The following is a 12,108-nucleotide window of genomic DNA, read 5'->3' as shown; positions in this document are numbered from 1 at the left end:
GTTGCGTGCACCCACCCCATTGAGGGCAACCTACTGAAAATATAGTTTCAAAATTCTGAAATCAATGTTTATCTTCAGTTCAAGTGGATTAACAACAAATATTAAATGTGATTATTACGTCTAAGTGCAATAGAACTATATTAAGGGATAAATTGTTTTCCAGGTGTAACAGGGTGGAGGCGCTGTGTGGGGTAGAAGCGCAAGGGGAGGTAGGCTCTGAGCACTATGGGACTCAACTGCTGGGGTCATCAGTACCCTAGAACTTAGAACTACTTAAACCTAACTAACCTAAGGACATCACACACACCCATGCCCGAGGCAGCATTCGAACCTGCGACCGTAGCAGCAGCGCGGCTCCAGATTGGAGCGCCTAGAACCGCACAGCCACTGCGGCCGGCAAGGGGAGGTAGGTCGCCGGATTGTGTTCATGCACTTCCCTCCTCCTTAGATCAGCAGGTGATCCCAACACTCTGCCTATCCTACTGAAACGTCCCCTTTGAACAATTATACATGACTGTGCTTAACCTGACACACAATATTTTGTTAGCGCAACGCAATCTGACTTTCAAAAATCCCTACAAAAGAATGGCCCTGACTAACATTAAACTATACCTTTCACAAATCACTTACCTCACAAAAATCTTCGCTGCTCAAGCTACTGCAATACAGCGAGCGCCACTACTGCCAGCTAAATAAAAGATTCAAACTATGGAAGGCACTAACTACTGATAGGGATAGTTAGCAAATGAAAGATATTAATAGAGAACAAACAATATATTTACCTTGATATCATCATATATAAATATAGCAGTTCATGACAAATTTCAAAACTCCGCCATCTCTCTCCCCACATCCACCACTGCTGGCGGCTCACCTCCAACTGCGCAACGCTACGCGCTGTTCACAGCCAGCTGCCTAACACTACAATGGCGAGTATTACAACAATGCAAAGCAGCCACAGACTGCACACAGCACAGCCAGTGATTTTCATACAGAGGTGGCGTTACCATAAAAAAAACATAAACAGCCTACTTACATAGAGAAAACATAAACAGCCTACTTACACTACTAAGTCACAAAAAGTAGCCGGCCGGAGTGGCCGAGCGGTTCTAGGCGCTTCAATCTGGAACCGCGCGACCGCTACGGTCGCAGGTTCGAATCCTGCCTCGGGCATGGATGTGTGAGATGTCCTTAGGTTGGTTAGGTTTAAGTAGTTCTAAGTTCTAGGGGACTCATGACCTCAGAAGTTAAGTCCCATAGTGCTCAGAGCCATTTGAACCACAAAAAGCAACCGCAAGGTGTTTCACAAATTTATACCGACCATTGTCAGCGTGCCTTATGAATCGGTGGCGACGCAGTGCGCAGAAATGCCTATGGGAATGAGGGGGTTTACTTCCTACAAAATGCGTTAAGACTACATGGAATACACCTACGAGATACTAATAACACTAACGCAAGATGTACATGTGGAGAGAATCTACGTTAATCTCCGCACATTATTCTACGCTGCAAGAGGGGAAACTGATCCTTATTCATTGTGTACAGCAGCTGTAGCTTTCTTTCGAGAAAGTCGGCTTCCCCACCTGAACGTTGCTCGCTTCTCAGTTTACAGACAGACTGTACCTACAGCATTTCATGTCCAGTTCTCTTATGTGAGTAGACTAAATTACTGAGCTCCTGTTTATATTGTGGAGAAGAATTACCAGCACCGCTGCAGTTACTTGCAACAGTGGACGAAGAACTGTGCTATCACGGGGAGCTGCAAAAGTCTGTGCGTCTGAAAGTACACAAAATACTACTGGAAGGAAGTCTCATTCTCTGCTCTTACGGCAATGCCGAACTGGGTCAGCCACCACCTGCCACACAAATGGGCAAACATCGTCCCTGGGTCATGCGAATTAACCCTGTTCCACTCCAAGAAATCTGAGAGGGATTGCCCTAAATCCGTGATCACAGACTGGCAAACCCAGTGATCACCATGTGTACATGTTATGAACAAAGACGCTACAGTGGCACACGGTACGTAGAGCGACACGGACAAGGGTCATTGACCAACGGCACCTCTTTCCGAATATCCGCCACCATCAAAGGAACCATCACCCTAAATGTCGCCCATAAATTAATTTACGTATTCGATCTATCCTTTGAGACCCTACCCACTGAAAACTTGAGTTACCTGAATAAAATTTTAGGCCTGACCCTTTTAGCGTTTCTAGATCAGATGTTAGCTGCACAAAACGGCCACATGTCCATAGATTTGCAATGCAGCAACATCAAAAGGTTTCCCACAGAGGCCGAGTGGTTCTAGGCGCTTGAGTCTGGGACCGCGCTGCTGCTTCGGTCGCAGGTTCGAATCCTGCCTCGGGCATGGATGTGTGTGATGTCCTTAGGTTAGTTAGGTTTAAGTAGTTCTAAGTCTAGGGGACTGATGACCTCAGATGTTAAGTCCCATAGTGCTTAGAGCCATTTCAACCATTGGTCCCACAGAACATCGTCACCAAGCGCACAGTTCCCTAAATTCCATCCCTACCATTCTTCAACCTACAGATTCATATCAGTAATATCAGCACCAACGAAGGACTGAGTGACATAGGACAGTGCAAATCACGTACTAAGAGCCTGTGTCTGAGCCTGAGACAAATCAAACAGTGATAAAAATGTAAATATGGAAAAGGAACCGTGACACTGAAAGTGAAGTTTACCATCCCAATGCTTCGCTTGCAATGACCAGGTCCTCGAAGACTGGCCTCCCTTTGAGAAGCTTCCACAAGATGGAAGAACGCAGCAGTACTATCTCTTCCACAGAGTCCACCTCCTGCAGCAGTATTTACATCCCCTGTGGCCAGCCAATCCTAATCAGACAACTGGGATAAGTAATGATGCCCACACTGTGTCGGAGGCTGTCGTGAACACAACAACCTATGACTGACATGCCAACACAGTCACTGAATTCTGAACCCTCAAACACTGCCTGCCTGCGCTCTTGGTCACCTTGCACTGCACTGCCACTTCTGCTCCACTCGACCGTGATGCAGCTGCCAACATCGTCATTTGACCTCGAACCCTCGATGCCTGCCTGACTGCCCAGGCTCTTGGCAGCCCTGCAGTCTGTCTCTACTGGAAGTACTCTCTCTGAGGTCTCTTCTAAGGTCTCCCCAGCCATGGATTGCAGCAGCTGAAGGCAACAAGTCGTAGTCCTTCATCCTTCAGCGTGGAGTTCGGGGCTCTGTATCGCCCTACCATCTCTTGGCCGCCTTCCCCAGTACAACAGCAGATGCCACGGCCGGATCTGCTATGGACGTCCACGGGGTCTGACGCAGCATCAGCAGACTCTCGATACGTGCTGCTGGCGACGACGGCGCCGCTGAAGGAACAGCTGCACTGGCAGATGCTGTGGTGCCGTATTTGCCGTACTTTCTGAGATCGAAAATCCCAGTTACCAACACCCATCGCCACGAAGACTGAATGATACACTGCTGGCCATTAACTGCTACACCAGGAAGAAATGCAGATGATAAACGGGTAATCAAAAATGGTTCAAATGGCTCCACTATGGGACTCAACTTTTGAGGTCATCAGTCCCCTAGAACTTAGAACTACTTAAACCTAACTACAGTTCTAGGAAACTGATGACCTCATATATTAAGTCGCATAGTGCTCAGAGCAATTTGAACCATTTGTCTCGTCCACTGCAAGTCATCCCAGCATCCCGTCCCAGTGCTTTCTTCTGTACATATGCCGAAATGTTACTGATGCGTGCCCATCGAGCTGCGGGTTGATTTTGCAGGCTTCGATTTCTCTTATGTGCATACCGCGGCGGCCACGTGGTTTAGATGTGTATGTAAGAGGAACGAAAAAAGAAAAATATGACAAGGACTAAATTGCCTCCTGGCGATTTGGTTTGTGTGGGGCCTGTGGTATTACTATCTGTGGACCGGGCAGGCAAACAGTTGTCTGCTAGTGCTGTAAGAAGGACAGCATTCACTAACATTATTGTGTTTAATGGTTTAATGTGGTTTATCAGTGTGCTTAGTCTCGAGTGTTGCCGATCACGCACCCCATCCTGCTTTCTTATTAAGTAGTGGAGTTAGTGTTCCCCTTATTTCAATAGCTGTCTGTCTAAGGTGGGCCTCTTAACTGCTCGGCAAATAACGAATATTTAATGTGATTATGTTGCTAATAAGAAGTGTTTGTTGCAAATTTCGGTATATTAACCTTTACCTTAAATTAGTGTCTCCGGCTACAGTCGTGCTCGTTTCAAATGTAGATCCAATCGTTATCCTATTACTGTTTAGCAAGAATACTTGGCAAGCTCGGCGATAATTGTCAGAAGTTGAAAATTAAGCTTCAGTATTTAGATTCTGGTGTGCTTGCTCTGTTCAGTATTAAATTTAAAATTTCCTGAAGTCATTCTTGAGGAACTAATTTAATTGAGCAAGGGACTTAATTCTTATAATTTTATTTTGCTGGTTTCATTCTATTTGTGCTTATACTAGGGCTATTCGGAAAGTAAGGAACGATAGGTTACGAAATGGAAACTACAGTGAAAATCAAAACTGTTTTATTTGCAGCAGTTAGCTACAATTTCCAGCTACGTATCTCCATAGTCGCCGATCCGACTTATACGTTTGTCGTAGCGTTAAAACCAACTTTCCAATACCCTTGTTATAGAATACAGCCGCCAGTGCTTTCCGCCAACTCTCTACGCTGGCCTACAGCTCGTTGTCTGTGCTACATAGCCAGCGGTTCATGTGAGCAGAGGTGAAACTCAGAGGGAGACAATTACGGGCTGTATTGTGGGTAATCAAACATTTCCAACTGAAAACGATGCAGGAGCATCTCCATCGCCCCTGCAAAATGCGGCTGAGAATTGTCTTGAAGAAGAAACCGCATGACAGTTATGTAATGTTGGCTGCGTAGCTTCAGACGAAATTTCTCACCAGGCCCTTGTACTTGGCGGGAGACAGTATTGTTCTAGCTATCTTTATGTGATCCCGGCTTTCAGCCGGTAATTAAGTTCCAATGATTAAAATTGTGTGTTTAAAAGAAATTTGTTTTTGGGATCTTGAAATGTTTGATCAAATAATAAAGTTGTATGTTCGAGTGTAACTGACAGTCCCTTATTTTGGTCCCTTTCCACAATGTAAACTACCTGTCCTGCCCTGCAGGTTAACCTGGGCGTTTCATTGATGTTTCTCCGTAGTTTTTTCCCCGCCACGAGTTCCACTTGTCATTTGCGTACCACCTCCAAACGCGCAGAACAGTACATGTTGTGTCTTTTTGAAACTGAGAGTCAGATAATTCGCAGAAAACCACGAAATAATACTTTTAACAACATTATGTACCATTTCTTCTGTTGCTGTCTGCGTGTTTTTCATTGATTACAATATGAGTGTCATCAGCAAGAAGTACTAATTCTGCATGTTGTGTGTTAGACAGAAGGTCGTTTACATATCTAAGGATAGTGGATCTGAGATCGAGCCGTGTGGAACCTCATAAGCTATTTCTCAGAAGAATCTCCTCTGCTTACATTGACTGATTTCTTAAGTATAATTTCCTGCATTCTTTTAGTTAGATATGGGCTTATCATTGCTTAACTATACCATAAATTCCATTAAGCCTCAGTTTATGCAGCAGATATTATGATTCACACAGTGAAGCATCGTAAAAAGTCACAGAAAATACCAAATGTTATTGTCTGTAACATTTGGTGAGTATCCATTGCCAGTTGAGCAACTCTTCTGTAATCCAAAGTGTGGCTTACTGAGAATATGTATTGTGGAATACATGACCTCAGGTATTTGGAAAATGACGTCAGTAGTGAAATGGGTCAGTAATTATTGACATATCTCTAGTTACTTTTCCTGAAAAGGAGTTTTACAAAGGCGTATTTCAGTCTTTCTGAAAAAGCGCCCTGAGTTAGTGCTGCCTTGCATATTTCAGAAAAGACTGTGCTTATTATATGGGAACAAGACTGTAATACACTTAAACCCCATCAAATCCAGATGAGCTCTTATTTTTGATATATCTTAATTTCAGAAGGAGAAGTGGGTGAGGCATCCGTGTTTTTGAACTGCTCATCAAAGCCTTTTGGCTCATCTCTTGGAATATTTGGCCCCATACATTTGTATTACATTTAAGAAATTGATATTAAAAACATCTGCTATCCGTGGCTAATAATTATAGCTCTTCAATTTAAATGTATGGTGGTGTTATCCTCTTCCGTGGCTAGTTGTCCTGTCTCTCGATTTACTACATTCCATATAGCCCTAAGTCTAGGGGTATCAAGTTGAAACTTATGACAAATACTAAGATCTGCTGTCCCTTGGCGGTGTAAATTGTGATGCCTCTAAGTCAGTGCAGCCAAAAGATACGGTCCTATATGTCACATCTAGATACTGGCAAACTCACTCATCGAAATCTGTAGAAGAATTATCTAGCGGTAAATATGTGACTGGAAACCGAGAGGTGGCGGGATTGAATCTCGGCTGGACCGCGGATTATTCAGTTTTCTTTTTAAACCAGCATTCACCTCTCAGCGATATGAGGTCAAATTAAGGCTTGTGTTTGATAGTTGTCTTGGCCATGGAAACTCACGAGTATTGCCGAGCCATGAGTGTGGTCATTTTCACAAAGTATCTCTGAGTTCTAGGTAGAAGAACTGTTCACTAGCATTGAAAAATCAGTACTTAAAGAGTACTGCAACAATGTTTTTAGGTTCTGAAATTATAACAGCTTCACACGCAAAAGTGGAATGTTGTTGTTGTTGTTGTGGTCTTCAGTCCTGAGACTGGTTTGATGCAGCTCTCCATGCTACTCTATCCTGTGCAAGCTTCTTCATCTCCCAGTACCTACTGCAGCCTACATCCTTCTGAATCTGGTTAGTGTATTCGTCTCTTGGTCTCCCTCTACGATTTTTACCCTCCACACTGCCCTCCGGTACCAAATTGGTGATCCCTTGATGCCTCAGAACATGTCCTACCAACCGATCCCTTCTTCTAGTCAAGTTGTGCCAAAAACTCCTCCCCAATTCTGTTCAATACCTCATTAGTTATGTGATCTACCCATCTAATCTTCATCATTCTTCTGTAGCACTACATTTCGAAAGCTTCTATTCTCTTCTTGTCCAAACTATTTACCGTCCATGTTTCACTTCCATACATGCTTACTTTCAGAAACGACTTCCTGGCACTTAAATCAATACTCGATGTCAACAAATTTCTCTTCTTCAGAAACGCTTTCCTTGCCATTGCCAGTGTACATTTTATATCCTCTCTACTTCGACCATCATCACTTATGTTGCTCCCCAAATAGCAAAACTCCTTTACTACTTTAAGTGTCTCATTTCCTAACCTAATTCCCTCAGCATCACCCGACTTAAATCGACTACATTCCATTATCCTCGTTTTGCTTTTGTTGATGTTCATGTTATACCCTCCTTTCAAGACACTGTCCATTCCGGTCAACTGCTCTTCCAAGTCCAAGTGGAATATAAGGTTCTATACTAATTAAAATAAAAGAGTGGAAAGTCCAGGATGAAATAGAAAAAGTAGATTCTCTGCATAAGTCAGAATAATGATCTTTTAATTGGTACAATACTTTTGGACAGACTATTAACAACATTTATTACAAAACCAGCAATATTAAACTTATCTTCAAATGGCCACTATTGAAATGTACCCTTACAGCAGTTAACTTCCTTCTTCTGTAGCACAGCTGGAACTAGATATAGCTAGAACATCTCTTACAATTCAAAATTTTAAAAAGCAGTGGCATACAAATATTCACATGAAGTATCCGAACGGTTATCAGTCGCAGCTGACAGACGCTGGTGCACCTCATAGCCGAACTTGAGCTGCCAGGCGATGCTTTATCGAAACCCACTCGATGGCTACCTGCCAGGGGGGCTCTTCTCTCGCACACAGAACTTCTTTGTGATGTCGTCTAGCTCCGCTGTAACATGATAACCTTGACGGAATTCTTGTGTTTATCAAACACTGAGCATTGGAAAATAATGGAAAAACTTAAGCGGTACGGATGATGAGCATGCATTAGTCCTGAGTTCATTAACTTAAAAAACCTATGCATGACTCCTTTACACCACATTATAAGCTGTGATTATATAGAGGGGTCACTTCAGCATCCAAGTTTATCAAAAGGCTGCTATTACATGTATTGTATCCCTGCCTTTCTTAACTACATTTGACATACTCCACGTCACTGTGCAGTTTGCGTACTTTTTTATGCACAATTTACTACAACAACACAGCAGGAGTGATCACCCTGCTATTCTACAATTACCACCTCCATAAGTTATCTACACTGACGTTTATTTCTGCAGTGTTACTTGCATAATGCATTATAAAGCTATATTTAATACTGTAAGAGATCCATGATTAAGGAAATTGTTGCTAGCGCACTCGAGCACATGTAATTTCGATGGATTGCTCACGCGCTGCCTGCGATATGTAGGCTGTAAGAGAATCTCAGACCAGAGAGCAGTGTTGGCTGCAGTAGGAACTGTGTAGCAGTTGTAGTAGTAGCAGCAGCAGCAGCTAGCTGTCTACTGTATCGTGTTGGCTGGGCCGGTCGTGTGGAGCGATGGCGGTGCCTTAGCGTTGTAGTATAAGGTAAAAGCAGCCTCACGCATATGTAGTATTGTTATATCAAGTCCCATGTAAATGCTTTTAAAAAGAAATCTCTTAATAATAATCTTTTTTATAAAAATTAACTTTTGACAATCATTCATCTCAATTTAAAGAATTTACTAATCTCTCCAATACATGGTCATCACGATTATCGTAAAGAAAAATCAGTTGTTTCCTTTTATACATGACAAATCTATCGGCCAGCATTGCACTGGGCTGTGCCAGAAAAATTTCTTATAGGAGCAGATATACACTCCTGGAAATGGAAAAAAGAACACATTGACACCGGTGTGTGAGACCCACCATACTTGCTCCGGACACTGCGAGAGGGCTGTACAAGCAATGATCACACGCACGGCACAGCGGACACACCAGGAACCGCGGTGTTGGCCGTCGAATGGCGCTAGCTGCGCAGCATTTGTGCACCGCCGCCGTCAGTGTCAGCCAGTTTGCCGTGGCATACGGAGCTCCATCGCAGTCTTTAACACTGGTAGCATGCCGCGACAGCGTGGACGTGAACCGTATGTGCAGTTGACGGACTTTGAGCGAGGGCGTATAGTGGGCATGCGGGAGGCCGGGTGGACGTACCGCCGAATTGCTCAACACGTGAGGCGTGAGGTATCCACAGTACATCGATGTTGTCGCCAGTGGTCGGAGGAAGGTGCACGTGCCCGTCGACCTGGGACCGGACCGCAGCGACGCACGGATGCACGCCAAGACCGTAGGATCCTACGCAGTGCCGTAGGGGACCGCACCGCCACTTCCCAGCAAATTAGGGACACTGTTGCTCCTGGGGTATCGGCGAGGACCATTCGCAACCGTCTCCATGAAACTGGGCTACGGTCCCGCACACCGTTAGGCCGTCTTCCGCTCACGCCCCAACATCGTGCAGCCCGCCTCCAGTGGTGTCGCGACAGGCGTGAATGGAGGGACGAATGGAGACGTGTCGTCTTCAGCGATGAGAGTCGCTTCTGCCTTGGTGCCAATGATGGTCGTATGCGTGTTTGGCGCCGTGCAGGTGAGCGCCACAATCAGGACTGCATACGACCGAGGCACACAGGGCCAACACCCGGCATCATGGTGTGGGGAGCGATCTCCTACACTGGCCGTACACCACTGGTGATCGTCGAGGGGACACTGAATAGTGCACGGTACATCCAAACCGTCATCGAACCCATCGTGTTACCATTCCTAGACCGGCAAGGGAACTTGCTGTTCCAACAGGACAATGCACGTCCGCATGTATCCCGTGCCACCCAACGTGCTCTAGAAGGTGTAAGTCAACTACCCTGGCCAGCAAGATCTCCGGATCTGTCCCCCATTGAGCATGTTTGGGACTGGATGAAGCGTCGTCTCACGCGGTCTGCACGTCCAGCACGAACGCTGGTCCAACTGAGGCGCCAGGTGGAAATGGCATGGCAAGCCGTTCCACAGGACTGCATCCAGCATCTCTACGATCGTCTCCATGGGAGAATAGCAGCCTGCATTGCTGCGAAAGGTGGATATACACTGTACTAGTGCCGACATTGTGCATGCTCTGTTGCCTGTGTCTATGTGCCTGTGGTTCTGTCAGTGTGATCATGTGATGTATCTGACCCCAGGAATGTGTCAATAAAGTTTCCCCTTCCTGGGACAATGAATTCACGGTGTTCTTATTTCAATTTCCAGGAGTGTATATACGCGTTATCCGGCGACTTGACTGAGGTAAGAATTTTCAATTTATTCAGAATGATCTTCCAGGGCCATGACGCAGCGCTGCTGACGTCCAAATTTATCAGTTTAGATTCACAATCAGATAATTATTGAAAGGTTATAAGTGAGCCACAATTCTATTCAGAGATTAGTCACATTGTATTATTGGTAGGTTACGGAATTTATCTGTTGGTACGCTACGCAGAATGTGAATGCTATAATTATATATTTTTTACTGTTAGGAGGTTACAATACCGATGACAGAATAATTAGTTCAATTAATAATTATAATGTGCTGTAATTGAATGTTTATAGCTAAGTATTGCATTCAATTTCGGAGGTCATTATCTGATATAATGAGGAAGAAAAATGTATAACACATTATATGCACACACACACACACACACACACACACACACACACACACACACACACACACACACACACACACTTTTCTGATTCGTACACGAGTGGCGTTGCATGGAGGTGTGGCCAACGAGTGGGGCGGCATCGCTCCAAGTGGCACAAACGCGAAGAGGCAGGGCAGCTTACGGTCAAGCCGGACAATCCTGTCTGCATCGTGATTAGATCAGATAACTGTATTACCACTGGGACTTCATAAGTATTATTCAGAATTTCAAGGCAGTTGCACAAGTGAAAGCTGTTCAAAATAGAATATGGCTGTCTGTGAGCAACGTGGGACTTAACATCTGAGGTCATCAGTCCTCTAGAACATAGAACTACTTAAACCTAGCTAACCTAAGGACATAAAAAATTTACTACTACCTGCTCGAGGCAGGATTCGAACCTGCGATAAGTGCCTAGAACCGCTCGGCCACCGCCACTGGCAATAGAGTTTGTCTTTAGCCTATTTACAGTAGACTAAGGCTGCTTGACCCCTAAGGGTAATGTTCATCTAGTTATCGGGACTTATCACTGAAGACAATTCTACAGGGTGAAAAGTATTTAAACCGACAATCTCTGGGAAGCTGTAGGGGAAATCAAAACAAATATTTTTCCCGAATGTCATTTTTTCCTATGAGGAGTATTTAAACCGGTAGAAGAAGATTTCTCTGGCGGAAAATTAAAAATTTCCATTTTTTTATGACCAACAGACAACACATTAACACACCCCAATTTCAATTACAGTAGATTTTCAAAAATGCCTCCATTGACACGTAAACAAAGGTTACACCGTCGGATCATGTTCTGTCTGACACGGGCAAAAAGCCCAGGAGTATCCTGAATTGTTCCCGCTGCTGCTTCTATCCGGGCACGCAGATCGTCTTCTGATGCAACAGGAGTTGTGTAAACAAGGTTGCGCATCTCTCCCACACAACAAAGTCCAGAGGGGACATATCTGGGGATCGAGCAACCATGGTATAGGACCACCTCTGCCAATCCACGTTTGTGGGAACCGTCGGTCCAGGAATCGACGCACACAACGACTGAAATGTGCAGGCGCCCCGTCATATTGGATCCACATGCGTTGTCTTGTAGGTAGCGGGACGTCATCCAGCAATTCTGGCGAGAAAATTGTAATAGTGCCTGTCATTTAATGGTTTAAGTAGCAGATACGGCCCAATTAAACCGTCCCCAACAACACCGACCCACACATTGACGAAGAACCGCACTTGATGAGCGCTAGTAACTGTGGCATGTGGGTTATCCTCACTCCAAACATGCCAATTGTGCATGTTGAAGACTCCATCACGCCCGAACGTTGCTTCATCGGTAAAGAACACAACGGATGGAAATGTAGGATGCA

General features: G+C 44.7%; 1 protein-coding gene across 2 annotated transcripts in view; it reads right to left on the bottom strand.

Moving 5' to 3' along the window:
* Positions 1–7,554: 7,554 nt before the first annotated feature.
* Positions 7,555–12,108, bottom strand: part of LOC124551042 (dihydropyrimidinase-like) — an 86,860-nt gene continuing 82,306 nt past the window's right edge. Inside the window, exon 12 of one of the 2 annotated variants that reach the window (XM_047125904.1) lies at positions 7,555–7,968. In XM_047125904.1, coding sequence (XP_046981860.1) covers positions 7,945–7,968 — 24 coding nt within the window. In that variant the 3' untranslated portion in view covers positions 7,555–7,944. The remainder of the gene's footprint in view (positions 7,969–12,108) is intronic. The other variant, XM_047125905.1, reaches the window with a different exon arrangement.

Source organism: Schistocerca americana, chromosome 9 (assembly GCF_021461395.2).
Source record: "Schistocerca americana isolate TAMUIC-IGC-003095 chromosome 9, iqSchAmer2.1, whole genome shotgun sequence".
Classification (NCBI taxonomy): domain Eukaryota; kingdom Metazoa; phylum Arthropoda; class Insecta; order Orthoptera; family Acrididae; genus Schistocerca; species Schistocerca americana.
Note: the sequence above shows the minus strand (reverse complement) of the source record. Positions and strands in the feature narration are given on the sequence as shown.